Source organism: Indicator indicator, chromosome 20 (genome assembly GCF_027791375.1).
Source record: "Indicator indicator isolate 239-I01 chromosome 20, UM_Iind_1.1, whole genome shotgun sequence".
Lineage (NCBI taxonomy): Eukaryota > Metazoa > Chordata > Aves > Piciformes > Indicatoridae > Indicator > Indicator indicator.
Genome location: NC_072029.1, coordinates 1,370,315 through 1,393,939, shown reverse-complemented (window position 1 = coordinate 1,393,939; position 23,625 = coordinate 1,370,315). Strand labels below are relative to the sequence as shown.

At 53.4% G+C, this 23,625-nt stretch overlaps 1 protein-coding gene across 1 annotated transcript in view; it reads right to left on the bottom strand.

Moving 5' to 3' along the window:
* The window catches only part of SETD2 (SET domain containing 2, histone lysine methyltransferase), a 41,657-nt gene extending 33,698 nt beyond the window's left edge, over positions 1-7,959 (bottom strand). The window contains exons 1-2 of the mRNA XM_054389944.1: positions 7,918-7,959; positions 31-4,517 (exon numbers count right to left, since the gene is read on the bottom strand). Coding sequence (XP_054245919.1) covers positions 31-4,517; positions 7,918-7,959 — 4,529 coding nt within the window. The remainder of the gene's footprint in view (positions 1-30; positions 4,518-7,917) is intronic.
* Between the last annotated feature and the right edge of the window lie 15,666 nt (positions 7,960-23,625).

The window sequence follows — 23,625 nt, the reverse complement described above, 5'->3', positions numbered from 1 at the left end:
GGGAACAGAGGAGGGCACAAGGCGTGGTACCTTTCAGTCAGGTAGACGTTCTCCTCGATCAGGTCAAAGTAACAGGGCATCTTCCCCTGCTTGGCAAACTCCTTCCAGCGCTGGGGGTCTCTGAAGTCATCCATGATGCACAAGTGACCGACCATGGAGGAGTCCTGTGGTGGCAACTCCACTTGCTCCCCCTCTATTTTCAAACCCTTCTTCTTCTCCCTCGAGTCCACGTCACTCTCGGAGTCACTCTCCAACTCAGGACGCCTTTTCTTTGGTGGACCTCGTTCCTTCACATCATTTTTTTCCAAAACCTTCCCCTCTTCCTTTTTCTCCCCACCAGGCACCGGCTCCTTGGTGGAGTTGCTGCTGATCTCATGCGCCTGCACCGAGCCTTCCTCTTTCTGCTCAGGCCCCTGGCACTTACTGGAGGGGCTGGGGAAACGAGGCTTGCACTCATCATCCCACTGCTCATCCACCTCATACTCCTCATGGTCTTCTGTTAGAGAATCCGGTACCTGCCCTTGCACTCGTTCGTAGCTGACAGCAGAAGGCCTGCCAGCAGCTCTTGTGTCCCAGTAGCCATTGCCTTGCCAGTAGCCCTGGGAAGCACCATAGGTTTCGGAACCCGGCTGGTAAACATAGCCTGAGTAGACCCCAAAGCTGCTGTCTGGCTGCTGGTAAGTGCTGCTGGGCTTCTCTGTCTGGTTCAAGTCCCAGCTCAAACCACTCCCTTCCTCTGTTGCTTGAAAACCATCCAGCCTAGAAAAGTCCCCATGGCCAGACAGGTTAAGCCCACCACTGCCCTGCCTGCTGTCTGGCCTGGCAGAGCTCAGCTGGTGCCTGGATTTCTCGGTGCTTTCCAAGCTCTCTGGTAGACAAAAGGGCTGCTCAGGTGGTCTGCCAACAGCCAGCAGCTCCTTCAGTGGTATCCTCTCATCTGAGGTGGGTTTGCCATGGGAGTCAGCTGTGAGGTCTGCCTGGCTCGTGCTGTCAACGCCATCGCTCTGAGGCTGGCACGGATCTGGCCGCAGCTCCTCCGCCTCCTTCCTGCCAAGCTCGGTAGAAGTTGCTGGACTCCTCTCCATCCCTCTAGGAGAACATCTGCTCTCTGCTTGTGCCCCGCTTTTACTTACCAGGTTCTCTACTCTCTCCTCATAGTAGAGCCTGCTGGGCTCGGGTCGCTCGTCGTCCCAGTGGTCGGAGAAGCGCCTGTTGCCCTGGCTGCTCCGCGAGGAGCCGGGGCTGCTCTCCTCCATCACGATGGTCGAGTTCTTTGGGACCACCACAACGGACTGCAGCCGCTTCGGGGGTGCACCATCATCAGAGTCCGAGTCCTCCGTGTCACTGTCATCGCTGCCCCCAACACTGTTGCTCTCCCCAGTGTCAGAGTAATCATCATGGCCAGCAGGGACGAACTCCGCAGCGCTGCCGCTGCTGTCACAGGTCGGGGCTTGAGTTACCAACTCCGTCTCCTCCGTGGTGGCGACAACGTTGCAAGAAGGAAACAAGGCATCTGGAAAAGCTGAAGCCACCAAGGGCTCACCTCCCTCATCCTTCTCGGCCACTATGCCAGGACACGGAATTCCCAAATCGCTCGGCCCGACCTCCTCGGTGGGAGCTGCGCTTTCCCCCACGAGCTCTCTTCTGCGGAGCTCCAGCGGCACTTCCGAAAAGTAGGAATGCTCATCCCTGACTGATGGCTTGACTCCTGCTGAAACAAGATCAACGTGCTGAGTGTCCACCTTGAGCACCTCTTTGGCTTCTGAACACTGGAGCAGCTCCTGGCCTCCATCTGGAGGCGGCACGTCCCATTTGGAGGAGACGCGCTCCTGCGTCACGGGAGGCTCTGACTGGAGCCTCAGGGAAGAGTCATCTTGGGGCAGATCCTGGCTTGAGCTCTCCACCACCAGGCTTATTTCATGGTCAGGATGATGCCGCTCATCATCACAGGCAGGTGTTGAGTGGTGATCCTCTATACACTCATAGTCACATGTGACGGTCTGTGGCTCAACCTGCACATCGAGAAACGTCTCGGAGGTCACCCTGGGGTCTGCCGGTTCCGCTTCAATTTCAACCTCTGAATGACACAAAGCAGGGGTGGCGTCGTCCGAAAGGTAGCACAACACTGGGTCTTTGGCTTGGTCACAGGGAGGCACCTCATCAGCCAGCTCCCTTACTACGGTTTTAGCATCATCCACATTCCCCATGGGCAAAGGGGTGGCTTCCTCTTGTTGCTGTGGGACAGGAGTCTCTACTTGACCAAAGAGGCTGTTGCACTCACTGGATTGGACCTGGGCATCACCCAGCTCCTGCTCTGGAGACACAAAGGTGCTCTCCAACCCATGAGACGGCAGTGGATCCGACGGCTCCGGCATGACAACAGGTGACACTTCGGACTGGCACAGGCTGTTGGTGACATCCTCTGCTCTGGAGGCACCGCAAGGTGCCACACCATCAGCTCTGCCCTCAGGGGAGTCATTTAAAGTTGACTCCATGGGGAAAGATGTTCTCAACTGCTCATGTTTTACCTTGAGGAAAGTTTCCTGTTCCTTAACACTGTCCTGGCACTGGCTTGCTGTAGGTTCCTCAGGTTTTGAGCTGGCAAAACCTGCTTCGGGCTCATCTGCCTTGCGAGACGTGGGCGAATTGCTTGAGTGGGTGAAGGGAGAAAGCGACTTCCTGGTGCCAGCCACCCTGGTCTCGGTGCTTTTTAGACAAGAGGTCTCTAAATCTAGAGAATTAGACTGCTGCTTGATCTCCTCGATCGATTCTGTACAACAGAAAGAACTCTTAAATTTATCAGGCTTTGGTGTGGGGGTCTTGGAAGGGGTGGATTTGTAGCGGGAGGAATTCACATTACTGTCGGGCTTAGGATGGGATGTCCCCTTTCGATAGCCTGGCTCAGCAAGGGGAGAGCACCTTTTGGTTACTTCACTTTCAGAAGTCCTTTTGGAATCTCTATCTGCTTTTGAAGAAGACCTTCCTCTCCTTTCCATGTCACTGTGAGACGACTCCACTTTGCTATCCCTTTCCAACTTGGAGTAAGAGCGCCTGGAGTCTCTGTAGGAGGAGGAGGAGTGGGACGACGTACGCCTTGAGTCGCTGGACCTGGAATGTGTCCTCCTGTACTCCTCCTCCGAGTCGGAGCTCTCCCGGGCCCTGCTGTCTGCGTAGGAACGGGAATACCTGGACCTATCCCTATCCCTCTCCCTCTCCCTCTCCCTATCCCTGTCCCTGTCCCTGTCCCTGTCCCTGTCCCTGTCCCTCTCCCTGTATGGGGAGCTGCGGTGGTAGTGGCGGTCAGACTCATAGTAATGTGAGCGCTCTGACCGCGAGTAGGAGGAGCTGGGCCGGGAGCCCCGATCCGAGCGGGAGCGGGAATGGGAGCGGCTGCGTCTCCTATCCCTGTCCGAGCGTGAGCGGGAGGACGAGTAGCGCGAATCCCTGTCCGACTTGGAGTAGCTCGAGTACTTCTCATCCCTCTCTGACCTGGAGCGCGAGGAGGACTTCCCCGAATCGTCACCTCTGAGGGAGGCAGAGCCCCGTCTGGGATCTCTCTCCTTTTCCGTGCTGGATATCTTCAGCTCGTGCGAGCGCTGGCTGGAGGAGGTCCTCACCGAGTCTTCGTCGGACTCGGAGCCCAGCAGCGTGCTGTCGGACTGGGAGAACTTCCTCTTGGAGCCCTGCCTCTGGGAGCTGGATGGAGCACCCTTGGAGCTGTCAGAAACCTCATCTTCTTTCCCAATATGGGAATCTTCCTTCTGCAGAGTAGTTTCTGTCTGCTCAGGCAAGGGCTGGCTCACATGTTCCTCTGAACCGTGGGAAACCACGTCCTGCTTGATGTCCTGCTCCGAAGCCTCCTTAGATACCACAGGGCATGGCTCCTTCAAAGCAGGGACCTCAGCTTCCACGGCTGGTGACAGCAACAGCGTTGGCATCAGTGTTACCGGCAGCTGTGGCAAGCTTGTGGCGACAGGAACTGGCATCGGTGCTGCTGGCGACGCCATCGGCGGAGGGGGAGGCAGAGGGGGAGGCGGTGGAGGTGGAGGTGTTGAGGGGAAGTCCGTGGCCGATGCCGCCAGCTCCGGTCCCGGTGCCGCAGGGGGTGGCGGCGAGAGCAGCGTGGCAGCAGGCAGCGGTTTCACCGTGACGCTCAGTAAATGCTTTTTGAAATGGATCTTTCCTAGTTCTACCTTGGGTTTTGGAGGGGAAGACTCCTCAGCTGCACCTGTGGCATCCCCCAGCAGGTCCATCTTACTTTTGGGGTTAAAGTCAGTCTGAAGGGCTGCTGCTGGCGGGCTGGGGGTTTCATTTTGCTTCTCGTTGCCGAGAGCCGTCAGGAATCGGTTGGGTAAGGTTTTCTTGGTTAAACTAAAGCTGAAAGAGACCTTTTGTCTTCCCTGCTCCTCAAGGTTAACCTTGGTTTTGGTGCCTTTGGGCAAAAAGCGACTGGAAGCGACGCCTTTGAAGACAGGACATTTGATAAAGCCAGCTTTGGGCACGGTCTCGGGCTTGCCCTGCCAAAGAAAAAGAAGATGCAGTTAGAAGAATTGTTGCCCAGGGACATTGGGATGCCCCCTCCCTGGAGGTTTTCAAGGCCAGGTTGGATGAGGCCTTGAGCAACCTGCACTAGAATGAGGTGTCCCTGCCCATGGCAGGGGGGTTGGAAGTAGATGATCTGGAAGGTCCCTTCCAACTCAAACCATTCCATGATGTCTGGCATTCTATGAGGTCTGGTAAGACCCTGAGGGACCTGGGGTTGTTGAGCCTGGGGAAAAGGAGGCTGAAGGAAGATCTTCTGGCTCTCTATAACTCCCTGAAAGGAGAACACTCGAGTCAGGTGGGGGTTGTTGTTCCCAAGGAACAAGTGACAGGACCAGAGGAAACAGCCTCAAGTTGCCCCAGGGGAGATTTAGGTGACAAAGAAATTCTTCCCTGGAAGAATTATCAAGGCCTGGCCCAGGCTGCTCAGGGCAGCGGTACAGTCCCCAACCCTGGAAGGATTCCTAAGCCATGGAGATGTGGTGCTGAGGGCCACGGTTTAGTAGTGACCTGGCAGTGCTGGGGTAAAGGTTGGGAGTCCATGAGCTTAAAGGTCTCCTCCAAACCCAATCCATTCTGTGATTGCATTACAAGGACATTCTGATAAATGGCCTTGATTCCCACAAATCCACTTTGCATTAGTATCATTGCATTGGGGTGAAAAGCTCCAAAGGAGAGAGCTGGAGCAGGATCAAAACCCCCCAGAGCTGGGCTTTATTCCCATAACTGCTGCATGAACACATCCCCTGGCAGCAGCAGCAGTTGCCTGTGCCCTGCTATGAATTGTGACATGGTTTGTTATCCTTTAACTCTGGAAAACAATGCAGAGTGGCTCAGACTGAAGTAAATCATTAAAGAAGACATTGGTGTAATGGAACCCCCAGTTTGCAGCCTTGGCCATCACAGCTCCAAAAATAGCCTCTTTTTGATCTGGTTTTATTTTACTTGAGCAAGTCAGGTCACAGCCTCCACAGGACGAGGCCTGGCTACTCAGCCCAGTACCATGCACACATTTGGTCTCCACCAGCAGATGACTGGGGCAAAAAATGGTGCAAAAATTAATAAGAGCCCTTCTAGATGGGTGGGGTGCCATGTCACGGAGGCTTTCAAACATCAAACCAGCATCCAACCAGTGACCTCGGTTCAAAGTACATGGCCACATGCTTGCCCAGCTCTGAAACAGAATTCCAGCTGGGTGGGGGTTGGACAAGACCTCTGGAGATCATCCAAAGGATGAAACAGTTACTGTGTCCACCTGTGGAGCCCCCAACACAAGACAGACATCAAACTGTTGGAGAAGGCCCAGAAGAAGCCATAAAGATGATCAGAGGGCTGGGGCGTCTCTCCTATGGGGACAGGCTGAGGCAGCTGGGGCTGTTCAGCCTGGAGAAGAGAAGGCTCCAGGAAGAACTTCTGGTGGCCTTCCAGTACCTGAAGGGGGCTGCAGGAGATCTGGGGAGGGACTTCTTACAAGGGCCTGTGGTGACAGGACAAGGGGCAAAGGTTTGAAACTAGAGCAAGGTAACTTCAGGTTGGACATTAGGAAGAAGTTCTTTACTCTGAGGGTGGTGAGACACTGGAATGGGTTGCCCAGAGAAGTTGTGGATGCCTCATCGCTGGAAGTGTTTAAGACCAGGCTGGATGAGGCCTTGAGCTCTAGTGGGAGGTGTTCCTGCCCATGGCAGGGGCATTAGAACTGGATGATCTTGAAAGCCCCTTCCAGCTGCAGCCATTCTAAGGGTCTATGATCTATGAGTAAGAGAGCAGGTTCCTATTTTCAGCCATGCCCTGATGGCTACTGGATGGGGTCACCACAAGTCTGAACTCAAAGTCTCGTCAGGGCTTGGCTTCACCTTTTCTGTCAATTACACGCTGCAAAGTAAGATCTGTTCTCAAAGACAGCAAATCTAAGAGCAGGCTTCCTTGCTACAGCCATGGGGAGAGGATTTTACCTTCAGTTATGGAAACTGTGCTGATGTTTGGATCAAAATCTTTCCAACCCCAAGATCTGAAATCTGAGCTCACACATGGAACAACCAGGTTTGGAAACATCCAACACAGCACCTGAAGGCACAAAACAAGGAGCTGCCAAGCTTCCACTCCTCCCCTTTTCATCACCTATTCAGCAGATGATAGATTTCAGAACCCTTCCAGGGATTTTATTTTTCCTTAAATAACACCTGGGTTTAACAAATCGTGACTTAAAGGAGCTTCAAACATCCTCCACAGGCAGCTTTTGAAATGTAATAGGTAGCAATTACTGGTGAAAGCTCTCCAGCAGAGCAGTTCTCCATCCTTTGGTGGTTTAGAGAAAGGGAACATTCCCCAAAAGGCAGCTGTGGGTGTTCTGCAGCCAGAAAAAGGTGACAGGAGCTCACTCTGTGCATTGAGACTTGTCATCACTGCTGCTCCTGCAGCTCTCAACTTGTTGGGAACACACAAGGAAGACAGACAGGATGCTCACCAGGCCAACCAGGGCAGATACAGTCCTACATGTTTGTGGGTCCTACCAATATCATAGGTTGGATTGGAAAACCTCTCTAAGATCATCAAGTCCAACCATTCACCTAGAACCACCATGGCCATCAAACCATGATCCCAGGTGCCATGGCCACAGGTTTCTTGAACACCTCCAGGGATGGGGACTTCACCACCTCCTTGGGTAACCTATTCCAATGCAATCCACATGGCTGGGGGGGGGGGGCTCATGGTTAAAAAATGGACTTGATGATCTTAAAAGTCTCTTCCAACCAAAAGGATTCTGTGATTCTTTGACTTTACAGAACCAAAACTGATCATCAGCTGTTCCTGTGGGGGAATTCCAGTGGTGCCTCCAAGTTTTCTCCTTTCAAATCTGAGTCCCACACAGCAAAATTTTTTTTTTTTTCCCCACAAATTAATCATAGAATGGTTTGGGTTGGAAGGGACCTTTAAAGGTCCTGCAGTCACAAGGGACATCTGCAACCAGAGCAGGTTGCTCACAGCCCCAAACAACCTGACCTGGAATAGTTCCCAGGATGGGGCATCTTTCACCTTTCTGGGCAACCTGGGTCAGGCTCTCACCACCCTCAGTGTCAAAAATGTCTCATAGAATCCTTCTCATGGTGCAAAAAGCAGCATTCACCTAAACTGAATGACTCAAGGCCACCTTCATGCTCTGCTACCCCATCCCCACATGCAGACAGCAGGAGTGGTACTAGAAGCGGTTCTTTGCTCTCCAGGACTTAACCACTGAGCTAGAGGCACCCCAAGAGCACACCAGTTTGCTTTAAATGGACCCTCAGTTGCTGTCAACTCAAGGAATCTACAGGTCAAAACACCCAGGCTGGGACCACTCTGAGGAGCTTCATGAAGAAAGGAACCACTTTTACTCACCTCATTTTCTTCTTCTCTATTGCAACCCAGCCAGGAACACATGCAAAAGGAAAGAGAAGAAAAAGGTGTAAATATCAGGAAGGGCCAAAACCCACAGCATCAGAAGTCTGGAACACAAAAAGGATGGACAGAGGGACACAGAGTGAGGGTAACACCAACCCCCCCCCCAAAAAATCCCACTGCCAGACATGTGCTACTAACAGCACCCAAAGCTCAAGCAGATAAGTCAAGTGTCTCCAGAGGAGAGCATGGCAGAGTCCAGAAGCTCAAGAATTTCCAACAGTGAAATTTCAGCAGGGACTTGGCCAGAGCAAACCTTTCCTGAGTGTACTGATGGCTTGGTGGTGTCTTCTGAAAGGCTGCAGAGCAGCCAGAACCTTCATTTCAACAGACCCTGCATGGATATGTAGGTAAAGAAAGTCTCCTAACTGAGATGGAAGGACCTGAAGTTGGTTTTCTTTCCACTTGAGTATTTTCCTGAGCAGCCTAGAAGGAGTGAAAAGTATCTGCCTCTCTCAGAAGATTCTTATGAAGGCCTCACAGCTATGGATTTGCAGCCCTGGCTATTTGCCATGATGCTCAAGACTTAATTAATCAGTACTTTGCCAGCCATTCATTAATTTGGAGCACAACCTCGATCCCCACCCAACCTTCCAATCCTGGGCCAACACTTGATGCCCTCCACTTGATGCCCAAAAGCATCCTCCAGTGCTCTAAACTTCATCACAGAATCCCAGCATGGTGGGGTTGGAAGGGATCTCTGGACATCATCCAGTTCAAGCCTCTGCTAAAGTAGGGCACCCACAGCAGCTTGCCCAGGAGCACAATGCCCAGGGGGCTTTGGGATCTCTCCACACAAGGAGACTCCACAACCTCTCTGGGCAGCCTGGGACAGGCCTCCAGCACCCTCACACCAAAGAAGTTTCTGCTCCTGTTCAGATGGAATCTCCTGGGTTCCAATTGGTGCCCACTGCCCCTTGTGCTGACCCTGGGCACCACTGACAAAGAGTCTGGCCCCAGCTTCTTGTCCCCCACTGCACTGGCACAGGTGGCCTGAAGTTTTCTGCCCTTGGTGAGGAAACCACTGTTAGTAATGTCTACAAGTATCTGCAGGGTGGGTGTCAAGAAGAGGCCAGACTCTTATCAGTGGTGCTCAGGGACAGAACAAGAAGCAATGAGCACAAACTGGAATTCCACCTCAACGTGGGCAGAAACCTTTTTCGGTGTGAGGGTGCTGGAGGCCTGTCCCAGGCTGCCCAGAGAGGTTGTGGAGTCTCCTTGTGTGGAGAGATTCCAAACCCCCCTGGGCATTGTGCTCCTGGGCAAGCTGCTGTGGGTGCCCTGCTTTAGCAGGGGTTGGACTGGCTGAGCTCCAGAGGTCCCTCCCAACCATTCCATTCCATGAATAAAGTGGTAGGTTAAGAGGAAGTGTGTCAGCACGAAGCAGATGTGACACTCCTGGTGGTGTCCTACCTTGCTAGGAGAGCCCTCAGACAGGCTAACCTCAATCCAGGAGGCAGCTGCCTTAGGTTTTGGATCCCACCTCCATTCCCAGCCTCCCCCTTCGCCCCAGATCCAAACACTAAAAATAGATTTCCCAGATTGGTGAGCATGCCACTGCTGCCTCCAACCCCCTGCCAAATCCCACCCACACCGTGCCTGCAGCTACATAAAACCCCCACGTCCCAGGGCTGAGCGAGGGGCTGGCACCAGCAGACCACACTGTACATCAACTGGGATTCATCCCAGCAGACATCCCAACACTTTTCCAGCAGGATTCCAGAGGTTTGGAGCGATCCTAATTTGTTTCCCTCCAGCTGCAGGTATGGAAAAGGAAGAGTGATTATAATTGGCATTGAAACTGAACAGAGAATGGCTCAGTTCTGTGAGTGAAAGTGATTGAAAAAAGGCAAATTAAAACTAAAAGTGAAGCTGGAGAGGTCTACAAACAAGTGGGTCATAAAAATCCCAAGCAGCATCTTCTGCTTCCCTACAGCAGCCCCAAGAATTCATACTACAATCCAAAGAGCTCAGGCTGCCCCTAAAATAAAACCATCCTACGGATTTAAAGCTGGCAGGAGTGGCTGACACCCCTTGGGCTGTGCTGCTGTCCAGGCACACCTGGCCAGGCTGGAGAGCTTGGGGAGAAGAACCTCATGAAGTTCAACCAGGTCAGGTGTAGGGTCCTGCACTCCTGCACCAGTGCTGGTGAGAGTTGACCTGCTGGAAAGCAGCTTCAAGGAGAAGGACCTGCAAGTGCTGGTGGACAAGTTGCCCAGAAGCCAGCAATGTGGCCAAGAATGCCAATGGTCTGCTGGGGGGCATGAAGAAGAGTGTGGGCAGCAGGTCAAGGGAGGTTCTCCCCCAACTCTGCTGTGTCCTAGTCAGGCCACACCTGGTCTACTGGATCCAGTTCTGGGCTCCCCAGTTCAAGAGAGACAAAGAACTACTGGAGAGAGTCCAGTGGAGGCTGGGAAGCTGCTGAGGGGCCTGGAGCAGCTCTGTGAGGAGCAAAGGCTGAGAGCCCTGGGGCTGAGAGCCTGGAGGAGAGCAGCCCCAGAGGGGAGCTGAGCAATGCTCAGCAAGAGCTAAAGGGAGCATGGGGGGCAAGAGGCTGGGACCAGACTCTGCTCAGTGGTGCCCAGGACAAGGGGCAGAAACTGGAACCCAGGAGGTTCCAAGTGAACAGGAGGCAAAAATTCTTTGGTGTGAGGGTGCTGGAGGCCTACCCCAAAGAGGTTGTGGAGTCTCCTTCTCTGGAGAGGTTCAAAGCCACCTGGGCACTGTGATCCTGGGCAAGCTGCTGTGGGTGCCCTGCTTTAGCAGGGAGTTGGACTGGGTGACCTCCAGAGGCCCTTTCCAACCCCTACCATGCTGGGATTCCGACAGATCTGACTAATGACGAAGACTGGTTGGGTGAGAGCAAGATGAGCTCACAAATCATAGAACCACAGACTCCTGGAATGGGTTGGGTTGGAAGAGACTTTTAAAGACCAGCTAGCTCCAACCCCCTGGTAGAATCAGGGACACGTCCTACTAGATCAGGTTGCAAGAGGATGCAGGACTGCACCCAACAGCCAGGAAACCCCAAATCCCCACACAGCACAGAGCAGTTTGCATCTGCAGGAAAGGCTTTTTAAGGCTGTGGCCCCACACTGCTGCCCCAAATATTCCTGGTGAAAGCTTCTCAGCTTTCCTGGACATGGAAACATCTCAGGTGTGTCACAACTGTGTCAGCAAAACCCTCAAGTTGTATTTACATTCAGAGCTTGAGCAGCTCCAGCATTTCTTAGCTGCTTCAACAGCTTCATGTGAATGAGCTCTCCGGAACCTTCTCTCCTGCTGAAGGAGTAATCCTCACCCAACTCTGAAACAGAGGTGGGCTTTGCTTATGCTAAAACAGCCACCAAAACCTCAACAGCCCTCAGGCTTCTGAAGGCTAAATGACACACACTGGTGTGCATGAAGACAAAACCTGAGGAGCTTCACTTCCCAAATAGCCTCTTTTTTTTTTTTTTTTTTTTTCCCCCCTTTCTTCTTCTTAAGAGAAGAAAATCTGGAAGCCTGAAGCTCTTCTTATCTAAGCATCTGCAGGACTAAGAGCCCTGCAAGCCTACAAAGGCCCATCGGGAGCAGGCATGCAGCCCATCCCGATGGGGCATTGTGTGGGCATTAGCATAGCTCCATCTGAAAGCCTGACCTGCCTCAGCCGTGCCTTTCTTTCTGAGGAAAGGAATCAAAATGCAAAAGCTCAGCAGTCAGCTAGAGGAAATCTCAACCTCCAGACTCCTTAGCTCAGGCCAGGTTTGCCAGAAATGTCTTCCCAGCATGGGGATGCTGATGGGACTTCCATAGCTGCCCATGGATCCACCAACACCTAACCTTCATTCCCAACACCAAAGCTAAGCAAAGCAAAGGGAAACACAACAAATTAACAGCTTTGGAGTTCCAGTAAGATCCTAAAGCCAAAAAGGAAATATCTGGGCAGGTTTCAGCACTGCCTGGCTGGTGATGGAGGGCTGCACCTCTGGGGTCTGTCACCACAGATCAGAGAATCATGGGTGGGAAGGGACCTTTCAAGGTCACCCAGTGCAAGCCCCTGCAGCCAGCAGGGACATCTGCAACCAGAGCAGGCTGCTCACAGCTCCAAACAACCTGACCTGCAATGGTGCCAGGGATGGGGCAGCTCCCAGCTCTCTGGGCAACCTGGGACAGGCTCTCACCATCCTGTCAGTGAAGAATTCTTCCTTCTCTCCAGTGTGAATCTCCCTCTTTCACTTCAAACCATCAGCCCTTGTCCTGTCACAGCAGGCCCTGCTCAAAAGTCTGTCCTCAGCTTTCTGATGGTCCCTTTGAAGCACTGCAAGGCCACCAGAAGGTCTCCCTGGAGCCTTCTCTTCTCCAGACTGACCCAGCCCAACCCTCTCAGCCTGGACTCACACCAGAGGGCTTCCAGCCCTGCCAGCATTTACAGATGATGATGTCCACTCTCTGCTGCTCTTTCAGTTCCTGCCACCCTCCAAAGGCAAGGATTTGATAACACCCTTCTGGACTGGAGTGCTATCACCCACTTGGTTTATCAGCCCCTAACGTGGAGATAAAAACCGAGGACAAAGGTCCCCATGACTAACTCCAACCTGGTGCTAAAATGCTGCAGAATCTTTTCCACAGAGCATTGTGCTTTTACTATCCAAATGTGCTCCCAAAAAAACTGCACCAGAATTGGATCACTTACAGCCAGGAGTAAAAAAAAAAAAAAACAAACAGGGAAGTTAATGGACAATCCTGCTCCTTCCCCCCCCAAAAAGCCATGGAGAGAGAAAAGACTAAAGAACAGTCAGGAGTGGGGGGAAAAACCATCACTATCAAACCTCTTATTTAAACAGAAACTTGAAGCCAAGCCAAGCACTCCAAAAATGAGGTCAAGGGAACTGGAAATGTCTACCTGTTCTTGCAGAGTTCCAACTCTGCCATTCCCTGCTGCTCCTACACCAGCACTTGCTGGTTTGTGCAATGGTTGCACCAGGTTAGGAGCAGGAGCTAAGACAACATTTCTCCTGTGCTCAAATGTAAAAACAAGAGCAGAGGAAAGAACCTGCCAGGGAAGAACAGGGAGGACTGCACACTCCAGGAAAACAAGGAGCTGAGTGGACTGAAAATAAGGATTTCTTCTTTTGTTTAGGAAAATAAGGGCTGAATGACATACTGGATAACCTTGAATATGCCCAAAGGGGATTTTTCCTTAGATTGTGGGTTCCTAGTGTACGGAGTCACCTGTAAATGCTCCCCTCCTAATACAACTCCCCCTGAAATGAAGCCTATAAATCATAAAAATCATAAATGTCAAGGCTGGAAGAAGAAACTCAACTGCTGTAGTTTCCGCTTCAGGCCAACCTGGAAGACAGTCCCCAAGAACAGATTTAAGAGGCCTTACAACAGAATATGGAGACCTTGCAGTGCTATAAATCCTCACTGTGAACATTTACACTCCTTTCTCTGCAGCCTGGGGGAAATAAAGGGGAGGAAAAAAAGTAATGGCACAAGCTAAAACGGCTGGGATTTGCCAGCTGGCAAGGCAGCTTCAGCCCCAGCTCTGAATTAAACCCTGGGTCTGCTAGAGCCATCTGCAGACCCTTGCTGGGGGAAGTCCAGCTGAGAGTGACCAAACCCTAGAGAGGAGGAGAAGGAGAAGGAATAAAGGGGGGGGGGAGAACGATTTCTGAAAGCAATTCGCTTTTGCTGCTGTTCCTTTCACAAAGCAAAGTGGGCCAGAGGCAACAGGCCTTGGAAAAGCTACAGGTTGAGAGGTTTTGTAGCCAGAGCTTCATTTACTAATTCTTTTGTTATCTCTGTTAATAATAGCAGCGATTTAGAGAAAGCTGAGAGCTTCTGTTTAACAAAAGGAAAAAAAAAAGACCTGGTTTAAGAAGAAAACAGTTTCCAGGAGTCTTCTGTTCCACTAGAAGCACACCAGGACCCTGCTCCTCACCCAGAACTGCTCAGGGAATTCCCAGACTCAGCACCACACACACAGCTCCTGCTCTCCCCTTTCTGCTCAGTGCCAGGGACAATGTGAAGAAGGAAACAAGTTTGATACCGTGACACGAATCAACATGAGCACTGCTGTTCCCATGGCAGCTGGGAGAGGGGAAGGATGAGGATGGATGGGAGGGACACAGACTTCTTCCCTCATCCTTCTCTCAGAGCAGGGAAGGAGAGATTTCGGCTGCAGCAGCAGTATCCTCTCACCACCAGAACTTCAATTGGGGTCATTTTTCAGGTAATCTCTTGCCTCAGCATCACTTCCTTTGGGGTGATGAGGCACAAAAGGAAATGTTTCACACCTACCAAGCGCTCTTCAACCCCCATTTTCCCTCCCTGAGGTAATTAACTCCTAAAACCATGTGCACCCCTAAGCTGTCCCTCCAGTTAAGGCCATTTTCCCTGGGTAAGGATGAGGTTGAATCCAGCCTAAAACCCACCACTAACACCACCCCCCCCAAAACAGCATTAAATTCCCTAAACTCATCATTAAACACCCCCCAAAAAATTACATTAACCCTCTTCCCCAAGAGCAGTATTAAACCCCCCAAGACCACTATTAACGCCCCCCAAATCTACCATTAAAACAAAAAGCTGCACCATTAAAATGCCCCAAAACCACAGCATTAACACCCCCCCCAAAAAAAAAAAAACAAACCACACAGGATTAAGACCCCCAAACACACCACCAAAATCCCCCAAACCACTACAAAACCCACCACCAACCCTCCCCCCAGCCCACAATAGGGCAGAAACAGCACCCAAAGCAAGGTCACCATCTCACTAACCATCTCCATCACCTCCCTGAACTTCTAACACTTCAGAAGGCTGCAACCAAAACCTTCCTCCAGCCAGTTAGGTCAGGCTTAAAGCTCAGGGTCAGTTCCCAGCTCTCCACAACAGCCTGAAGAATTCACCATGCTGGTTATCCCTATTTCCAACCTTTTCTTATCTGCTTCCTTCCTCCCACATCTATTTATTTCCAGGTTCTTCAGGCCATGGACATTTTAAAGCACCTACAAAGAGCAAGAGCCTTACGGTGGCTCGAACAGAAATCTCACCACAGTACAACCATACAAGACACTTCTCCAACCACACAAAACCAGTTTCAAGACTAAGCTTGAGTTTAGGACCAGCATCCTGGCTACCCCCACTTGCTAAACCATGTCCCTCAGGCACATCTCCAGGGCTTTTAAACCCCTCCAGGAATGGGGATTCAGTCACCTCCCTGGGCAGCCTGTACCAGTGCTTGAGAATCACTTCAGTGAAGAATTCTCATGTCCAACCTAAACCTTCCCTGGGGCAACTTGAGGCCATTTCTTCTCATCCCATCACTAGTTCCTAAGCAGAAGAGACCAACCCCCACCTGGCTCCAACCTCCTTGCAGGGAGTTGCAGAGACCCAGAAAGTCTCCCCTCAGCCTCCTTTTCTCCAGACTGAACAACCCCAGGTCTCTCAGCTGCTCCTCCCCAGCCCTCTTCTCCTCAAGCTTTGCTCAAGGTTTAGAGTAAACACCCTGCACGTTGAGGAAGGAAAGGAGAGAACTCAAGTGCCAGGCTCTGTGAAAGACCCTCTCCAGCAGCAGGGATGGTCAGCTCTGACTTCACTGCCACATCACAGCACTTCTGGGCTCAGAGGGAAGAGGAATCAGTGGAATCTGTAGGCTAACCCCCCCCAGTTTGCCTTTAGTTTTGCTCCCACCCCACCAGCAGGCCTCCACACGTGCTGAATTGAGCGGCTCTGAGTCCAAAGACAGTTGATAGCAAGGAACTCATTCTGGTGTTTCAACCCAGTTCCTACCCCAAATTACACCACCACTCCCTACAGCATCCCTCTGCAGCCACGGGAGAGGCAGGGGAAGGTGAAGGACCTGAACAGAGAATCACAAGCAGCAGAAATCTCTAAGGTGACTTACACTCACCAGCACCGCTGCCCAGCACAGACCTTCGCTCCTAGCAGAGGAGACAGCAGCCGAGGCCATGCAGCCTGAGGTTTCCTCTGACCTCAGCGGCAGCTCTGAGGACTAGCAAGGGGACTACAAAGGGGACAAAACCCCTCCCCCTCGGAGGGCAGGCACAAGCTGGGGGAGGTCTCACTCCCAAGCCCTCTAAGGCAGCTCATCAGCTCCCAGGTAGCTCCAGGCTACATCCTTTCTTCTGGAGTGGGTAAGGACAGGGAGGTTCCCACGCCTCCTTCCCTTTCCTGAGGGACCAGCCCTTCACCCCCGGGCTCACCCGCAGGAACAGAACCCCTGCAGTCATCACCACCTCCTGGCACTGGCAAGCAAATTCCCACCCTGACCTTACTATCAAGGTATCATCGTGCAGGTCAAACACCCCACCCTGGCACACAGGTCATCTTTTGTCTCCCGAAGTACCTGCAAATCAACATTTCTCCCTCTTTGGGACCTCAGGCTGGGCTTGCAGAACTCCACCTGCTTCCACACCTGATGCTAGACACTGGGAAGCCCTGGTGGCATCGGGTGAGGCAGAAACATCTGTACTGCCCGTGCTGGGATCCACAACAGCCTGGTACAGAGATGTGTCACCAAAGCTGTCCCCTGCATTCACTTCTCAGCCCAGGAGCAATCCTGTCCCCGAGGAGGAGTAGTTCTACAAGCTTCAACCACAGGCAAAGAAATGACATTTGAGGGCAGTTCTTCCCCTTGAGCTGTCACACCAAAGTTACCTCAGCATTCACAGACACAACACCAAACACCTCCACAATCCACTGGAGAGCCAGGAAGCATGAAAGAGACCTTTAAGATCAAGTCCCACCCTAAACTCAGCACTGCCAGAGCACCACCAAACCGTGGTCCTCAGCACCACATCTCCACAGCTTTGAAACCCCTCCAGGGATGGGGACTCCACCACTGCCCTGGGCAGCCTGGGCCAGGCCTTGACAAGACTCAAGGGGAAGAAATTATTCCTCATGTCCAACCTAAACCTCCCTTGGGACAACTTGAGGCCATTTATTCTTGTTCCGTGAGAGAAGAGACCAACCTCCACCTGGCTCCAACCTCCTTTCAGGGAGTTGGAGAGAGCCAGAAGGTGGTGGGAAAAGCCAGTGAGAATCCACATCTGTCCTGAAAATGATGCTTCAGGTCAAGCATTGCTCAGGCTCCAGCTCCTTCCCCAGACCTAGCCTGGCAACTCTTCCTCTCACATCAAGATTTTGGGTCAAATGTTGGCCTCCTGGCCCATGCTTCTCTTGAATTTCAGGGCTTGCGTCACATCAGCACCAGGCCTCACAGGACTTGGCACCCAGGTGGGATCCAGCCCCAAGGCTGGAGAGAGGCAGCTCCAAGGATGGAGCAGGTTTATGGAAATTTACCACCAAAAGGAAAGGAGGGGGAAAAAAATCATCTTTTCCAGCAAATACCCTGCACCCTGCCAAAGCCACAGAAACAGCTCAGCTCGTTAATAAATCTAATTAATCACCTAAGTAATCAAATGAATCCAGATTGTTAATTGGGATGAGGGCCAAACACACAGAGCAAACAGGAGTTTTTCTTTATGTCTCTGTGTCTATTAAAAACAGAGGTTTAGAAGCCCTCCCTCCTTCCCTGGCTAAATATACCCACAGCCAGCTTATATTTAGAATGATGTCACCAGCTCTGTCCCACAGGAGGTGGCAGGAAGGCTGTCACCAGCCACCTCCAGCCCCCTTTGAGCCACTGCAAGGAAAAGAGACAACTGAAGAGAGGAAAAGAGAAACAACCCCAGCATGGGAGGGGTTGGAAGGGACCTCTGGAGATCATCCAGTCCAACCCCTGCTCAAGCAGGGCACCCACAGCAGCTTGCCCAGGAGCACAATGCCCAGGGGGGGTTTGGAATCTCTTCACACAAGGAGACTCCACAACCTCTCTGGGTAGCCTGGCACAGGCCTCCAGCACCCTCACACCAAAGAACTTTCTCCTCCTGTTCAGAAGGAACCTCCTGGGTTCCAGTTTGTGCCCTCTGCCCCTTGCCCTGTCGCTGGGCACCACTGAGCAGAGTCTGGCCCCAGCCTCTTGCCCCCCATGCTCCCTTTAGCTCTTGCTGAGCATTGCTCAGCTCCCCTCTGGGGCTGCTCTCCTCCAGGCTCTCAGCCCCAGGGCTCTCAGCCTTTGCTCCTCACAGAGCTGCTCCAGGCCCCTCAGCAGCTTCCCAGCCTCCAGTGGACTCTCTCCAATCATTCCCTCTAAAATGAGGACAGGAGAACCACCCAAAACCTAGGGATTTCTCCATCGCTTCTCCAAGCAATCACCCAGCAGCAGCACTCAGGAGAGGTGAGTTCATGCATGAGCTGCTCCTGCAGATGCAGTGTGAGGTCTGTAATTATCTGCACATCTTCAGGTGACTAAAGCTCCATGGCATGAGATGGAACCCAACATCTCCTCCCTGGGTAGCCTACAGCTGCTAAATTCCCTCCTTTCTGAAGAACCCAACAGCTCTAGAACACCTTCCCAGGGAAGCATCCCAAGGCTGGGACTTTCCCTATCCAGCTCACAGGTGTCATTCCCTCTGCAACTCCTCCACCAGAGGAGTAATCAGATCCACAGACCTAAACTGATGAAAAACAAGAAGAGAAGCACTCCCAGAGCACTCAGACACAGCCAGCTCCAGGAAAAACACACTCAAAACACAGCAATGAAAAGACCCCAAGTTGGGTCTTCTCTGGAGAGATTCCAAACCTGCCTGGACATTGTGATCCTGGGCAACCTGCTGCGGGTGGCCAGGTGAGCAGGTGAGACATGTTTGGATGTATAAAGAGAATTTTCTTTTAATACTCTGACTTTTCATAAAGCATTTTGCCTTGAAGATCATAGAGTCCAACGATGGACCCAGCACTGCCAGGTCCCCTCTAAACCATGGCCCTCAGCACCACATCTCTATGGCTTGGAAACTGCTCCAGGGATGGGGACTGGGCAGCCTGGAACAGGCCTGGACAACCCTCAAGGGCAAGATATTGTTCCTCACGTCCAACCTCTCCTTGGGCAACTTGATGCCATTTCCTCTTGTTCTGTTACTTCTTCCCCCAGGTCCCTCAGCTGCTCCTCACCAGCCCTTTTCTCCAAACCCTTCAGCAGCTCTGTTGTCCCTCTCTGGCCCTGCTCCAGCTCCTCAATGTCCTTGGAGTAACATATTCAGAGACACCAAGGCTTTAGCACAGAGCTGAGGAACCCTCACTTTCACTCAGAGCCAAGTTGCTCCCTCACCACTCTCAATTTCTTGCCCCATGAGACCATCATTAGTCTCTTTAATCAAGGGTAGGAGCACCTGAAGGGAAGCTCCATTAGCCTCTTCCTGCTGGATTAGAGCTCCCTCAAGGAGCTGGATTTGGAGATTCAACCACAGCACACGTGCCAGGAGCATGCTGCCACCACCCTCACCAACTGTCTGCCCTAGAGAAAAGCAGAAAAGAGAATCCAGATGCCTCCAGAATGCCAAAAATAATCCAGCCCCAAAGTGCCACCAACACCGAGTGTTGGAGTCCCCACACCCACCATAAATCTGCAGGAACAGCCATGACCAAAAGCCTCAAGCTTTAGATCACCTGAATCCAGACCCGAGTCACATAAATAAAACCATCAGGGTGTTCAAATGCCCTGATCCTAAAACTCAAGCACCACCAAACCACCCATGTGCACCACCAAGCTCCACCAACATCAGCAGCCTGTGGGAATGGCGGACAGTAGGAAGCTCATCTCTGCTCAAAATGAAGCTGGATTCCAGTTGAGGAGGTCTACCTGCAGCAGAAGCAGCAGCAGATAAATGTATTTCACCCTAGGGTGTCCAAGAGAACCTGCTGCAGCATCAAGAAGAGACTGGATAAGGCACTTAGTGCCATGGTCGAGTTGATCAGTTAGGGTTGGGTGATCGGTCGGACTTGAGGATCTTGGAGGTCTCTTCCAATCTGGCTGATTCTGTGATCTTTGGTTTCCATCACAACACAGAGACACAGCAGAAGGACTTCTTGGAGCTCTCAACGTGATCCATCTCACCCCACGCAATGACTCCACCAAGGTGTCCCTTGTCTGAGGGCTTCTCCACCCTCGGTATGCAGCAGCCAGGGATGATTTTGCTGTCCTCAAAGGAACCACTTCTCATCCCAAGTGGGGCTGTATCAGCTGTACCACTACAGCTTTAACAGCATGAGGAGATAAAGTCTCTTCTGCTCACAGATACAAACATCTACCAGGTAGGTCCAAGCCAGCACTGGACAGTTCCATGGAAAAGCTGCAGACTTCATATGGAGCCTGGTGGTGGCTCTAAGCTCAGAGACTCAGGCTGGCCCCAGTCTGAGCACCCAAACAGGCAACAGGAGCTGGCTCTGGTGGACACTGAAGTTCTCAAGAACCTGAGCTCTGGCTGCTGAGCAGGACACAGAGAGCCGCCAGCTAGGCAAACAGTGGCTGGAGCTTCTCTGCTAGTAGCAAACTCCAGTGAAGGCCATGGGAACGCACCCAGGTCGCTGCAGTTCAGCTCCCCACCTCCTGCGGCCGGCGCTGGGGCTCCAGCTCAGCAACAACGATGCCTCACCACTGGCAGTGTTGAGGGGCAGGCTGGAGCTGCTCTGAACAGCCTCATCAGTGGAGGATGGGGTGGACAGGGTGAGCTTTTGAGGTGCCTTCCAACCCAAACCATGCTGTGGAATAATTCCCATGAAAGGTTAAGGCAGAGCCTGATGATGTGCCAGCTCCACTTGTGCCCCCAGGCTCTGACCAGCTCCCTCCAAGCCCCCACATCTCACCACAGCACAGCTCCAACACTACCAGCCACACCAGCACCCCTCCAAAACCCAGCGGTGCACGAACCTCTTCATCACAGCCCCAAGTGGGTACAAGGTGAGGGGAAGCCACCATCTCCTGCAGCAAGCAACCATCCCACAGCCACCAACCCAACCCAGGACAGCACGCTTCTAACATCTCAACATTGCAGAGCAGGGAAGGAGGTGATGAACCTCAAGGTCTCACCACCTCTGAGCTACTGCAAATCATCTTCTCCTCAAGCTGGGCTGAGCACCTCCTGAACAAGACAAGCTATTAATGAAGCAACAAACATGACTCAGATGGAAAACAAGGCTGCAGGAAACATCTCCAACACCTCCTGACAGCTTCCAGACTCACAACCCTGAAGGAACACCTCAAGAAAGCCCCAAAATTGGACCAATAAAGAAGTATTTAGTTTAAAAGGTTGCTAAAACCACTCTGGCTCCTTTCAAGACCCCAAGCTGGCAATGCCTGCAGTAGCATGATGTAACCTGCACACTTCCAAGAACCCATCTTGTTCTGACACCAAATGAGCCACCAGGATCCCTCATGCTCTGAATCCAAAATACTCAAACTAGGAGAAGATTCTGGGGGTGCATGGTGGAGTGCTTTGAACCCAGAAGGTCACTCAGGATGGGACTGTTCTCCCCAGCTCATAGAAATCAGCTGCAGGGTTTGCTCCAGGTTCTCCTGTCCCAGGAGAGAGAGGCAGGAGACACCTCTAAGTAAAACACAACCTGGATTCAAAACCAAATCCTTGGCCTCTCCCTAAGAGATCCTCAGCTGCTGCAGGTGGGTCTGGACAGAACTCATAGCGCTCACTCAGAAAGGTCTGCTCTGGTGTCCTTGCTCCAAACACACCATTTTCAGCTTTGCCTCCAATCCAACCACTCCACAGAGGCGTTACATGCCAGGTGTCCACCCCAGCACCAGCCACACGTTGGGGACGCCACACACACAAAGTTTAGGAAGCACCCAAATCCTTCAGGAAGTCTTAAAGTGTAAAACTAGCGTTCAGAACCAACAAGAAAAAGACGTGTAGGGGGAAGAAATCCCACTGCTGCCAGCAGGAACTGGGTGGCTTGCTCAGAAGAAGCAATAAAACCACCAGCCCAGGCGTGATGTCGGCAGGGGGGTGTCAGTGAAAATCCCCAGCGGAGAGAACCAAAGTTCCCCGGCCATTAGGCTGCTCTCTCCGCTTCTCCCTCGCTCCTTCCTCCTGTCAGAAAATGGGGTCAGTGCAGGATCCGGCCCGGAGCTGTTAATGGGAGGTTTCAAAGGGTAAAATAAAGACAGGACTTGGTAACTCCTCCACGCACTAGGGAAAAAAAAAAAAAAGTAATAATAATAATAATAATAAAGGTGCGGGAAAATGCCCCCCCGGCCCGGGGAGGCCGGGACACGTCCGCACTCACCGCCCGGCCTCCCCCCTGCGCAGCTCCGTCGCCCCGGGGCAGGGGAGGGAAGACAGGGCAGGGGCAGACCCGCTCCAGCCTGGGCCCGGGCCGCCGGCAGCGCCCGCCGCTCCGTCTCAGTCCGTTCCGTTCCACTACCCCCCCACCAAGCCTCGCCGCGTCGCCCGGCCTCCTCCCGCCAGCGCCCGGCCGCTGCGTTTACGCAAGGCCGGGGATGTGCGGCCTACTCCGCCCGCCCGCACGCCCGCTGCGCCCCGGGGAAGGACGGAGGGAAGGACAGAGGGAGGGAAAGAAGGCGAAGAAGGGGAAGAAGGAAGGGGAAGCGGCCGCCCGTGTCCCTCCGCCCGGCCCCGGCGGCTCCCCACAGGGCTGCCTGTCCCGGCGCGGCTCGGCCCAGCAGGCCGGCGGGCCCTAGGCCGCGGCAGGCAGAGTGGCGGAGCGGCCGGCGGCGCGGCCCGCGCTTACTCCGGGGTTGGGTGCTCCGGGTCGTAGAAGTCCCCCATGGTCGGGCGGGCGCTGTCGGGGGCAGACGCGGCCCCTCCGGGCGGGCGGGCAGGGCCGGGCGGGAGAGGCCCCTCTCGCCCCTCCGGGCCCTCGCGGGGCTCGGCTCCGCCGCCGCCTCACATCCTCCGGCGAGCCCCGCGCTGCTGCAGCGGTCGCCGGCGGGGCCCCGCCATCCGCGCCGTGCCCTGCCCCTGCCCGCCGCCCGCCGACGAGTCCGCCCCGGCCGCCCGGCTCCTCCTCCCCGCCGCGCCGCCGCGCCGCCCGCCGCCGCCGCTCCCCGCAGCCCGCTCCGATCCGCTCCGCTCCCCCTTGGCCGGGCAGCGGCACCGCCAGGGACAGGCCGGGACCTCACCGGCAGCCACGCCGGGATCAGCCGCGGGACCGCTGGGACCACGCTCACCGGGATCAACCCCCCGGGCTCACTGCCGGGATCAGCGGGAACACACCGCGCTGCCCAGGATCTCACGGAATCCACACCGGGACACTGGGATCTGTCATGGGATGGCTGAAATCTCATCAGGATCACACCAAGATCACCCCCGGCGATAACCCGGACCACACCGGACACTGGCAGCAATCATGGGACCACCAGGAACTCACCAGGATCACCTTGGAATCACCCCGGACATCACCCTCAGAATAACTGGGGCCACACCAGACACTGGGATCGCATCAGGATGTCCAGGATCTCACAGGGACCACACTGGGACACTGGGATCAGTCACGGGACTGCCAGGATCACCCCAGGATCACCCCGGGATAACCGGTGTCACACCAGACACTGGGATCAGTCGTGACACCACTGGGACCTACCGAGATCACCCCCGGGATCACTGGGACCAAGTCAGAATCTCACTGGGATTGCCTTCAGGATCAACCAAGGGATCACCAACATCTCATGGATCTCCCATACCTCAGTGCACCAGCACCCAGCATCATCCACAGTCCAAAACATCAGCAGCCCTGGGATCACCAGCACTGCCAGATCACCCC